The sequence below is a fragment of the Conger conger genome, chromosome 5 (assembly GCF_963514075.1).
Source record: "Conger conger chromosome 5, fConCon1.1, whole genome shotgun sequence".
Lineage (NCBI taxonomy): Eukaryota > Metazoa > Chordata > Actinopteri > Anguilliformes > Congridae > Conger > Conger conger.
The window spans coordinates 24,432,665-24,445,109 of NC_083764.1; the positions used below are offsets into that span (position 1 = coordinate 24,432,665).

Sequence of the window (12,445 nt, forward strand, 5' to 3'; positions counted from 1 at the left end):
AAACATTTAACTACTGGAATGTTTGGTGTAACAGGTAATGCACATAATTCAGACACACATAACATACACTACAGTGTGCATAGCAGGGTACTGACAGGACAAATTCACCTGTGTGATCAATTGAAATAGGGCCCTCTGCTGACAGAATGCGTGAATTGGGTGGCATACATAAACAACCGACTTTTTTTTTAAAGGTTGACAAACCCCCAAAAAAATCAGTCCAGTTCCCAATCAGTCCAGTCTCTCAGCTCCATATTTCTCCATCACTCTAATAGCATTGACATTCCAGTCTGATAATAGTGGCTTTGAAAACACTTGCTGACCAAGAAAATGACTGACGCTGTAATTTATTTATTGAGTCTTGATTCAAAATTATACTTTCAACTAGCACCATTACTTTTGCCCCCATTACAAGGCAAAGAGTGAGTTGATCTTTTTGAAACAGTGAAACAGACCATCCAAGTATTTGCCATGTTTGAGATGTGCCAGTACAACATGATATAAATTGATTTCATTACATGTTCTTCATTCTTATGTATAGCCATGAATACACAAACAGCTACAGTCCCCTCCAAAAGTACAATTGATGCTTCTCATACGCCCATTCATACACCAACGGCAATTGGCTGCCATTCAAGGCACCAACCGGCGAGGGGTCAAACCAGCAACACTCCCGACTGCCAGACAACTGCCCTTACTGCTGTAATTTCTCTGTAAGTTGTTCGACGGAATGTTTTTGTTGATTTCTGAATCCTGCTGCTACCATCATCAGTTACATCATCAATAAATATTAGCCCACTCCAGAAGCAACCATGCAAGCCTAAGCCACGACACTTCCTCCACCATGCTTCACAGATCAGCTGGTATGTTTTGGATCATGAGCTGATCCCTTCTTTCTCCACACTTTCCATTACTTTGGTAAAGGTTAATCTTGGTCCTTTGTGGCTCATCTCTGTACTTCTTTGCAAATTGTAATCTCGCCTTTCAATTCGTACTACTGATGAACGGTTTGCATCTTGTGATATAGCCTCTATATTTCTGCTCTATAAGTCTTCTTCAAACGGTTGATTGAGATACCTTCACCCCTGCCCTGTATAGATTGTTTCTGAAGTTGTTTTCCTTGTTTGACCTGTTCGATGTCTGTTGCTCAGTACAAAAGTGGTTTCTTTCTTTTTCAAGCTATCCCCCATTCTTGTGCAATGGCTCTGATCGATTACCCCTCTTTTCTAAGCTTCAAAATGGCTTGTTTTTCTCCCAAAGAGGAGAAAGTCTTCATGTTGGTTTATCTTTTCAAACACAAATACAGTCTTCACAGGCAAAACCTAAGGCTAAAGCCAAGAGTAGATATTCAGAACTATTTATTGTTTAACCAATCAATCTAACAGGATCTGGGAAACAAGAAACACATGTCAGTCACATGTTCCAATACTTTTGCTCACCTAAAAAAAGTCTGACACAAAATGTGATATGTTCTAAGTTGTTTAACAAATCTAGATACATATAAAAAGAAATAAAAGCTGAAATTCGGATCTGTCATCTCATCTACATTGTTTGACCTCAAATTCAATTGTCTGTATAGCAAAAACAAATAGCCGTTGTGTTCCAGTTGTTTTGGAGGGGACTGTATATCATTGCAGCTGAGGGCAAAATACTAGATAAATAAATTGACAGGCTATGACACGCACCTGCAGCGAAAAGATAATGATATTCTGCCATTTGAAGCTCGGTTTAACTTCGTTTCAACCCCAAAGATTGTGTTTCCACTCACTAACTGCTTCTTCTTACAGTACATGTGGATACGTTTCGTTCAGTTAGGCCCATTCCTCACAGCACAGTTGCAGTTTAACTATGTGAGATCAATTACGTAATGTAAGCTTACACCAAGTACAAATAGCATTCCTCTCTTGGAACATCTGATTTGTTTGTAAGTTGCGGAAGAACACAATGTACTCGGAGTACCATAAAATTTACATAGGGTCACGTTTTTGGGCTCGATGGCATTCGCGTACACCAATAACTGCACAGAAAATGTCAAACATGGGCGGATACAGCAGTAAAAACAGTGACGTATGTCAGAACTGTACTCTAAGCCACGCCCTGATGTTCCGAATACGGATTATGTTTACAGAGATTCCTTGCGCGTGAGACCGTGAGTGTAGTGTAAATTAATTTAAAGTGTGTATGTTCAATAAAAATCAAAGGAATAGTTGAATGGTGCTGCAGCTGGAAAAATCTGATTTAGGGTAAGTAGCTGATCCCACTGCTCAAAATATATGTTTTGTGTACTAGTGTGTAGACAGCAACGGAGGCTACATGTTTTCTGGTCGCGTGTTCTGCATCGTGTATGCTGGGGCTGGCTACGTGACGGGGCTGCGCAGGGAGTGAACTCACAATAACTGACTCCTAGCTGTGAGGATTTGACACACAGTTGCTAGCTATTTCGTTAGGTCTTAATTTGTTGTTTGAATGCACGGTTTCTTATAAATCAATGCGTTTGATGTTGAACGATAAATTTACCTCGTGCTTCTAAATGAGCCGTCATTGTAGGCAGCTGGCTGAACCAAATGAGCTTGCATGGTTTCATAGCTAGAAAGGTCAACAATGAAATTGACGATACAAGCCATTTTGGGGTGAATGTCAGGTATGTATAATTGTGTATATTTAATGCTGCATATGTTGGAAGTTACTGAATTGTAATATGCGTCAGAAAAGTAGGTGGTGCCCGAGAATTGTACTGCAAGAAAACGTATAACTGTTATTTCGCTGACGTCGCGTGGTTGGTCACGAGTAGCCGATTGCGTTCAGACTTGAAAGATTGCATGTATCCTGTTTTAATTATTTCTGTCGATACATATCCTCTCCACAACTGTAAAACAACGGACATTGTATCATTTGTTCTGTTCATGTGTGTTTTCCTTCTTCAACAAATGTTGTTGTTCCTTTTAGAAATACAGAAATACAGACTTTAACAGATGAAAAAGATTTTCTAAATCGTTTGCAATATTCATACATAAAATATTCAACTGGATAACCTCTTTCCAGAGGGCTGCAAATATTGAATGATTACTGTTAAGTCTTGAAATGGAAAAATACTTCACATATATTGAATATACAGTCCCCTCCAAAATTGGCAAGGCCAATTCCTTTGTTTTTGCAATACACTGAATACATTTGGGGTTGAGATAAAAAGGTGAACATGAGACTGAAGAAGAACAAGAATTCAGAATATTCCCTGGTATTTACACCTAGATGTGTTAAACTACTTAGAACATAGTACGTTTAATATCAGACCACCCAATTTTTAGGTGAGCAAAAGTATTGGAACAGAGAATATTTAAGAAAATGAAAGGTAATAACACTTAATATTTGGTTGCATATCCTTTGCTTGCAATAACTGCATCAAGCCTGAGACCCATTGACATCACCAAACTGTTGCATTCTTCTTTTGTGATGCTTTTCCAGGCTTTTACTGCAGCCTCTTTCAGGTGTTTGTTTCAGGGTTTTTTCCCTTCAAGAAGTGAAATGCATGTTCAATTGGCTTAAGGTCTGGTGATTGACTTGGCCAGTGTAAAACCTTCCAGTTTTTATCCATTACATTACATTAATGGCATTTGGCAGACGCTCTTATCCAGAGTGATGTACAACAAGTGCGGAGTGCATACCCATAAACAGGGATAAGTGCGCTGAAAGACCCTAGAGGGAAGTACAATTTATCCCAAATGAAGTCCTTTGTTGTGTAGGCAGTGTGTTGCTCTATGATGAAGTTTTTCCTAATTAGTTTGGACGTATTTCTCTGTAAGTTGGCATACATATTTTTTTGGTAGACTTCTGAATTCATCCTGCTGCTACCATCATGAGTTACATCATCAATAAAGATTAGTGAGCCCACTCCATGACACTTCCTCCACCGTGCTTCGCAATGAGCTTATATGTTTTGGATCATGAGCAGATCCCTTCTTTCTCCACACTTTGGCCTTTCCATAACGTTGGTAGAGGTTAATCTTGGTCTCATCAGTTCATATAACTTTGTTCCAGAACCTTCGTGGCTCATCTCTGTACTTTGCAAATTGTAATCTTGCCTTTCAATTCTTACTACTGATGAGTGGTTTGCATCTTGGGGTATAGCCACTATATTTCTGCTCTCTAAGTCTTCTTAAAACGGTTGATTGAGATACCTTCACCCCTGCCCAGTGGAGATTGTTTGTAATGTCGCTGACTGTTGTTTTGGGGTTTTTATTCACAGCCCTGTTTCTGCCATCTACTGCTTTCATGTCCTTTCTAAGCTTCAAAATGGCTTGCTTTTTTTTTTCTCCCAAAGACACTCTCTGGTCTTCATGTTGCTTTATCTTTTCTCACACAAATGTAGTCATCACAGGAAAAGCCCAAGGCTAAAACCAAGAGTAGACATTCAGAACTATTTATTGTTAAACCAATCAATCTAACAGGACACATCTTGGCAACAAGAAACACCTGTCCATACTTTTGCTCACCTAAAGATTTGGTGGTCTGATACAAAAGGTGATATGTTCTAAGTTGTTTAATAAATCTAGATCAAAATACCAGGAAATAAAAGCTGAAATTCAGAAAAGCTGTACATGTCATCTCATGTACATATTTTTACCTCAGACTCAATTGTCTTCAGTGTATTGCAAAAACGAAGGAATTTACCATGCTGTTCCAATACTTTTGGAGGGGCCTGTAGGCATGTATTGTGCCTAAGTACACTGTACAAACACTCACATAAACCTCAATTTTGAGGTTGGGACAGAAACAATCACCCCAGGGTCAGGGGTGCCACAGTTTTGCCCGCAAAAGGGGTAGTAATTAAAAAATGAATACATTTAGTAAATGATGTAAATATGGAGCAGATAGGCTTATCCCAAACCCATCTGAAGCCATGTTCACATAAAAATAGCAGGCTATGCAAGCCGTGGTGTAATGGTACACTCAGCATAACTGTTGAAACATTTATTTGTAGAATAATTTATTTATGTTTTCTTCTACGTAATAGTTCATTATGATTATGATCATTATTATTCCTTCCCCCAGGGTGATGTAATGACACACAATAAAGGGAACATGCAGTATTACATCAAAAGCACTGCTGGGAATATTGCAGTGAGCTATTAAAGCTCAAGCAGAGAGTGATTCATTGAGTTTTTGAGAACCAAGGTGAAGTCTCAACAGGTTTATTTTTAGAGGCTGGCCCTCGCACTGTTCTTAGTTGTTTGCTGGGGAACCTCAGTTTTACATATATGAAATATCCCCTGCTGTAAAATACAACTATGCCAGCTTGACCAGCTTGAAAATTCAGCTCATAAACTGGTCTAGCTGGGTATGAGCTGGTCAACCAGCTAGTGCTGGTAGCTTCTCTGGGCTGGTAGCTGGTCAACCAGCTAATCTATGTTGCGCCGGGAGCTGGTCTGAACTGGTCAACCAGCTGTTTCAAAACCTAGCTTCAACTTTTCTTTTCAGCAGGGTCCTACTCTCTGTGGAGCCTCATTGGGGTTAACACCTTCTTTTACCCTCTTCCATTTGCTAGACGTCCCTCTAATGCAGGAGATGAAGTTCGCCTGAGAGACGAAGCGCACGCTGGAAAGATCAGAGAAACTATGAACAGCAGAGTTCGAGGGCATGGCCACCAGAAATCATCATCCGACACTGTGAGCCGGCTGAGGATGGATGGCCCCAAACCAGAGTCTGAGAGGGACTCCGGATTCTCAGGTCAGCCGTCCCCTGGCTACTGTTTCATTTGTTTTTTTACTTTTTGTTCAGCTGGCAACCTTACCCTGTGTATCTCAATGGCACTGGGTAGGACAATAATCTACCCAGTGGGATATATTACAAGTGCTACATGTATATTGTAAATAAGTAAATAGGTTCAGTTTCTCTGCCATTGTGCCACACTGCCACATTCTTTGAACATTTATGCGTTTCACTGGCCACACCAGTGCCATTTGTAATCAATCAATGTTGATTTTAGATAGTCAACAGTTGTTCAAAGACTTGTCTTTGTCTCCATTTTTATACATACAAAATTATAACCTTGTATGGCATTCCTTTAAAGTGGGTCAGCTGAGAATACTATGAGGATGTAAGCCAATGACACCTCAATCCAAACCAATGGAAACTTGCAACACGAGGGTTTATGTTATAGCACGTGGCTAATTTCCTTCCGCCGAATGATAGCATTTACTCACCTAATGGTGATGGGGAGCTAGCTTTATGATTTGCAGTGCTGGGCTTGCATATAACAGTGATTAAGTTTGTGATTTAGAATCAGTCTAGTGATTCCTTTGTTGAGGAGGCAAATTTTCTTGACAAATGTTTTTGAGTACTAAAAAAACAAAATGCCACCTGTGAAATGGATAAAGCCATCTCCTGCTGACTGTGACGTTGAGCTGCCTGTTTCTGACGGACCCACAGATGCTAGCTCAGAGCACTGGAGTGCCCACGAGCAGACGGATGGGGAAGAGACGTCTCGGGGCACGTACAGAGGTGCTCAGGCATCTCAGCTGGTGATGGGGGCGCCCTATTCCGGCATGTCCCCCATGATCTTCATGAACAATGTGCTCCTCAAGCAGGTATGTGCCAGACTCACAGAAACTAGCAGGGAAGAAGTGGGCAACTTTCCACAAAAGTTTGGAATTATTTGAAAGTTTTCCTGAAAGGAATGGTTCAAAGAGGAAAGTCTGCATTCATTATACAGTATAATGTTAACCGTATCCGTAGTTAAATTGGCTAAAATAGCTAATATCTATTTTTTCATTACCTATTTGTTGATTTTGTTGTTAATTTGACATTATCTTTATAGCAGCCAAATGATACCCCTCCGTCGCCAAAGCCCTGGGGTTTCCGGCCTGCCATTGAGGTGCTTCCGCAGAGTCAGGTGGTCTTCCTCCAGCCCATGGTGTCTGCCGACCCCTCCTTGCAGAGGAGCGCGCCTGTGAAGCGCCGGCGCTCCAAAAAGTACTTACCCATTCTCAAGTCCTACCCCAGGATCGCCCCCCACCCAGGGGACAGTTTGTCAGAGCAAGGCAGCTCCTCTAGCTCCGAGCGGAGCAGTTCGGCCTCCGGCCAGTGGCGGCGCCATCACGGACAAAAGCAGCAGAGATGCCCGGCCAGCGTCGTTCTCCTCCCGCCACCCACCATCCCTGCCTCCCCTAGCCCTTGGGCTCCGTCCCCCAAGCAATGCCCTCCGCTCCACGACACCGAAGCTGAAGGTGGCAGGGTCCTAGCGGGGCCCCTGAGCGACAGAACCGAGTCCACCCTGTCCGCTTCCCCAACCGACCCGCTGTCCTTGGACGTCGAGGCACAGGCCCTCGACCCCTCTGTGTGGCCAGCGGAGCAGACGGAGGACCCCGCGGGCGAAGACTGCGACAGCAAGCGCAAGCGCTTCTGCAACACCTACAACATCCTCAGCCAGTCCGGCCTGCTGAACATCACCCTGCGCATCAAGGAGCTCATCCGGCAGAACCGGCACAGCCAGGGCCAGCTGGAGCAGCTGCAGACACAGGCCGGGCTCTTCCTGCAGGCGGTGCAGAGCGGCAGCCCCGAGGTCTGGACCAGGCTGCAGAAGTCCATGATGGAGCCGAGGCCTGAGGCCATGGTGGAGGAGGAGGAGAACTAGTGCGTTCCAGAGAGGCTGCCCTAAACCGGCAGCACGACTGGGGGGTGGACGGTCTGTCCGCCCGATGGACAAACGGACAGATAGCGACAGACTAATAGGACGCAGCTGCTTTCCAACCGAGGTGGGGCTGCCATCACAGTTCTGGGACTGGTCCAAAGGTCTTGTCCATTACGTCCAGGAGGGTCATGCCCAGAGTATTTGGGGACCTATGGGAACATTAAGAAAACAAAGGGAAATGTGTACGAGGCATGGATATTATAGCACAGCTTCAGCTCGCAGTTGACTGAATGGACCCCTGCAGATGTTTCATTTTGTTAATGTTATTTAAATTTAAACAAAGGTTGGCTGGAGAAATTTGGTCAAAATTGAAAATATGTGGATTTATTTTTTATCATACGTAAGCTTGGTTTGGCAGCACCCACATTGGAAGAGACTGCATGCCTTTATTCTCCTCCTGAAACATTCTCAAGCTTTGAGAAAAAATGATTTGAAGAAATGGTATCCAGAAGATTAAGCATTCCAAAAGGCATCTTTTAAGGTGCTCTTAGATCCCTGCCATCATCCTTCAGTTGATGATGATGCAAGTCAGCTTGCCTCCAGCCACAGCTTTTCAGCAGAGACTAGGCAGAAATAAATGACAAAATGGCTCACCCATGTGAGGTCCATGCATGGCAAAGATCCCATTGCATAGAAATCTTTAACCCCTTAAGTATCACCTCTTTTCTTAACACAAGCTTGGAAATGACATACCCAAAATGAAATGGTTACTATTCTTGAACCCTTTTTGACTACAGGCACAATCCTGGTTTCTTCTGGAAGGTGACCCTTGAGGGTTTGTTTGCCTAAAGCCAGAATTACTGAAAATATTACTAAAACAAATTCACGATGCTCAAACACGGTGGAAGTGGTGGCCTTTTTTGTATTTGTTGTTTATACCATGTGACTACATGACATGTACTGGAACGCTGATCTTGTTCCAGAGAGCCAATACAAAACATAGGTCATTTTTTACATATATGCAACTGTGAAATAGACAAAAATGACAATTATAAGTAAACAATGGGCATTCTATCAATGTTTCTCCGAGTGGGCACGTTTTTGGAATTATAAACTATAATGGATTTGGTTCGCTGGACCCTTGGGGTGAAAAGAACAATGACATTACCCTCATTTGTGTAGTCTGAGGCAACCCTTGCTTGTTTTTCCACCCCACGTTACAAGATAAGGAACTGTTGTCGTTAAAGCACATCGCATCGTAAATAGTTTATACAGATAGAACCGTGAGTTTTAACTTTCAATCGGTATAAGCTGTGGCCATATCGATTGAAAATTGCACCGTGAAAAATGGAATGAATGCAAAGAAAATCCAACTTTGGGCCAGTGCGATTTAAGGGGTTAAGGGGTTACTTTTCAATTTGGCCTCCTCCATTGGATGATTTTGTGACAGTATCTCAAAGTGCATTCACAAAATTTTTGACCATAGTTCTCCCAATTCATTAACCAGGCAAATCAGTCATTTTATATAGTGGTTATTTAATAATAATAATTGTGGATTATTTGTCTTGATGCTGATAATGAACAACAATTTCCTATATGCTGATGTCAGTTAAGTGGTAAAAGTATCAATCCATAACCCAGACTGTAAGAAGCACAAAGTGTTGTAAGAACCTGATAATTGGAGTCCCTTGAAATATAAAGAGCAGCATGGACAAGTATTGATCTGCTTATCAGGGAAATGTTTTTTCAGCGCTTCCATCATGGATCCCAAAGGACACTGTCAGCAATATTGCTCAAAGACCACAGAGCAGCACAAACCATGAGGAGACATTTCTCACCAGCACAATTAAATGCTCCTCGCCATTTCTGGTGCCCTCTTGAAAAGTGCCAGAGGCTCCTGTAGTTCTGATGCCGTGAGGTCATTCGAGAAGGGCCTGAAGCATGATTTCCCCCCATTTTTAGGACAATATAAACATATTGCCATATCTCTTTTATTTTTGCTCAACTTTGTGCTGCACTCGGACCAAAGAATTAGAGCATTTCATCCCGTTTTTTCCACAATTATTGAGTCCTGCTTCATTCGGTTACGATAGCTAAAGAACAGGAGAGAAAGGAATGAAAATGGTAAAGTAGCTATTTCATTTACACAGTTTTATTTTGGGGGAGAATTCTTTGTTTTTCGAACCTGTCCAAAGAACTGAACTTTTTGCCCCCCAGTTAAGCACTATAAAGTGTCTAATTATGAAACCGCCAATGACAAAATACATTTTGTGAAATTGGAATTAGTAGTTGTAGACGACCTCAACTCCTGTGTTCATATGTTATGTGTGTGATTTGTATTTATTTTTTAAATTGCATAATTACGTTACATAATTAATTCCTACATATACTGTATTAATTATATAATAAGGTATTGCACTCCCAGACAGCTAAATACTTGGGTACTGCCACTCTAAGAGTGCTGAATAGATTTGACTTGGTTATGTGATTTTCTTTGGCCAGGTTCAGTTAAACTGCAATGCTCTTTTCCTTGTATAATGAATTAATGAAACCGCTTTGTGAGTTGTGTTCAATACTTTCACAACACCATCGATTTGAAGGGGAATTAAATTATTAAAAATGTGTGGGAGAAAAACGTCATTTTTGTTTCAGGCCTGTGCACTTTGCAAATTCATTAAAATGTTATTTTGCCAAAGGTACTTTCTTTTATCTTAGTAAAATTGGGGGGTGGGTGTGGTTAAAATCTGACCCAAGGTCAGATCAAGAAAAATGGTTAAGCCTATGAAGAGAAACGCTGCCCTGCAGTTTAATAGATAAAAAAAGTAATAGATTGTTTACACAACATAAAGGTCAGTAGAGATACCATGAATCAGGAGGAGGATCACTCCTGAACCTGTACAGTGGGCTCCAGAATTATTGGCATCCTTGAAAAAATGCACAAGAAATGCTGTAAACAAAAAAAAAAAGTTATCGACATATTTTCCACCATGTGTAAAGCAGTGCCTTTTTGAACGATTCAGTTGAATCAACCAAAGTCTTACATTCTTCAAATAAAAAATGTATTTCCCCGAAAAACAGGTTCCACAATTATTGGCACCCCTGGTTTAATACTTCATTCAAACACTCCTGGCAAAGATAGGAGCCATGACATAATTTGTGATGAGGTTAGAGAACACATTTCGAGGGAGTTTTGAAGATTAATCTATACAGAAATTTTCTGAATCATTGATATCCTTGGGATGCCCCCCTCTTCAGTTCAGACCACAGGTTTTTCATGGGATTTAAGTCGAGACTGAGATGGCCAAAGCAGAGCATGGTTATGGTATTTACTTGACTGTGTGGATTTATTGTCCTACTGGACAATCTACATATGACCCAAATCTCAGCTTCATAGCAGATTGTCTGCCAAGATCTTAAATAGTGCCCCTGGACCACTGGCAGGAAAAGATCTCCAAAATATCAACGACCCACCGCAATATTTGACAGCAGGTAAAACATGTAAAACATTTGCTGTCAAACGTGTCGAAAACTTTCAATTTTGGTCGCATCTGACGATAGTACTCTTTTCCAGTCATAATTCCAATGATCTTCAGCAAACTCAAGATGCTTGGTATTGTTTATTGTACTCCGTAAAGGGCTGTCTTAGTGCCTTCCAAACAGTTTGTTGGTATGGAGATACCTTTTTTTGATTCCTAAATTGTTATCGTTGTATACCATAAGTATACTTATGGCCTCCCTCACTACCTTCCTTACCATCCGTGAGGATAATATGCACTTGCATCCTCTTCCTGGCAAGTGGCATGTTTAACCATTCATGTATTTTGTTTGTACCCATTACCCAACTTGTGATGGTCAATTACCATCTGTGACTTCTGAATTGACAGTTCTTTGGCTTTTCCCATGCTGATGGTTGACAAAGGGATTTTGCATGCTTGTTATCATACTCCAGTGAAACAGGGAGTGATAGAACAACACAATATAGTTCCTTTACATTAACTCAATTGAATTTCCATTTTGATTTCATTTACAGTAATTGTTAGTGGTGCCAATAATTTTGGCACCTGTAGTTTTCAGAAAAAAATAGATTAGCAAATAAAAAACATTGAAACATGAGTGTATTGATGTATTAAGTTTCCCTGTATGTTTCAACATATAGATCATTATCCATGTTGTTTATTATATATTAAGGGTGCCAACAATTCTGGAGCCCACTATATGGATTCAGCCTGTGCTCTGACTAAAGTCCTCCAAACCTCACACCCTCCCCTTGCCTGGGAAGTTGGGAGAAATCATGTGAGGCTTTCACAATACTAGTGGAGAGACTGACGATGCTGAAAACCGAACTGGAAATGGGGCTTTTTGTATCAGATAGAAGGCTTCTGCCTATATGTTGGCATTATCATTTAAGTTTTGTGAGGCTTTAGAAATAACATCAGTGTATGTGTGTGTGTGTGTGTGTGTGTGTGTTTTGCGTGTTGGGGCAAATGGTTGTTTCTTGTTTTACATTGAAAGGTCAAAAAAAGAGTATGTAAGGGTCAGTGAACTAAACAGGAGTAAACATGGCTGCATGCAGTCTTAAATCCAGTGTGTTTTTTATTTTAGGCAAAACCTCATGTGTAACTGTTGCCATTCCATTTAGTCTGACAAAATATTTTGGGCTTTTGACACCGAAAGACACTTAACTCAGTGTCATATCGAGAAAATATAAGAATCCTATCAGCCTTCCCTTTCACCTTAAGTGAACTGCAGTGGACTTTTATGAAAAAAACAAGTCTATCTACACGAAGAGAATGTCCTCTACCTTTATTCTCTTGCTTT

General features: G+C 41.2%; 1 protein-coding gene across 2 annotated transcripts; it reads left to right on the forward strand.

Annotated features, from left to right (window-relative positions):
• Positions 1–2,102: 2,102 nt before the first annotated feature.
• Positions 2,103–10,322, forward strand: LOC133129254 (CLOCK-interacting pacemaker-like). 2 transcript variants are annotated; one of them, XM_061243214.1, is made up of 4 exons: positions 2,103–2,243; positions 5,543–5,724; positions 6,427–6,584; positions 6,815–10,322. In XM_061243214.1, exons 1-4 carry the CDS (start codon positions 2,212–2,214, stop codon positions 7,628–7,630), a joined length of 1,188 nt encoding a protein of 395 aa, XP_061099198.1. In that variant the 5' UTR covers positions 2,103–2,211; the 3' UTR covers positions 7,631–10,322. The 2 variants fall into 2 exon arrangements, with proteins under 2 accessions (XP_061099198.1, XP_061099197.1); XM_061243213.1 differs by lacking the exon at positions 2,103–2,243 and adding an exon at positions 2,360–2,641.
• The last annotated feature ends 2,123 nt before the right edge of the window (positions 10,323–12,445 follow it).

Excerpts from the sequence above, each read along its gene's own strand:
- LOC133129254 (XM_061243213.1), top strand. The coding sequence starts at position 2,565 with ATGAGCTTGCATGGTTTCATAGCTAGAAAGGTCAACAATGAAATTGAC. Across the intron at positions 2,642-5,542 it reads CATTTTGGGGTGAATGTCAG|ACGTCCCTCTAATGCAGGAG; the intron begins GTATGTATAATT and ends TCCATTTGCTAG. Across the intron at positions 6,585-6,814 it reads ACAATGTGCTCCTCAAGCAG|CAGCCAAATGATACCCCTCC; the intron begins GTATGTGCCAGA and ends TTATCTTTATAG.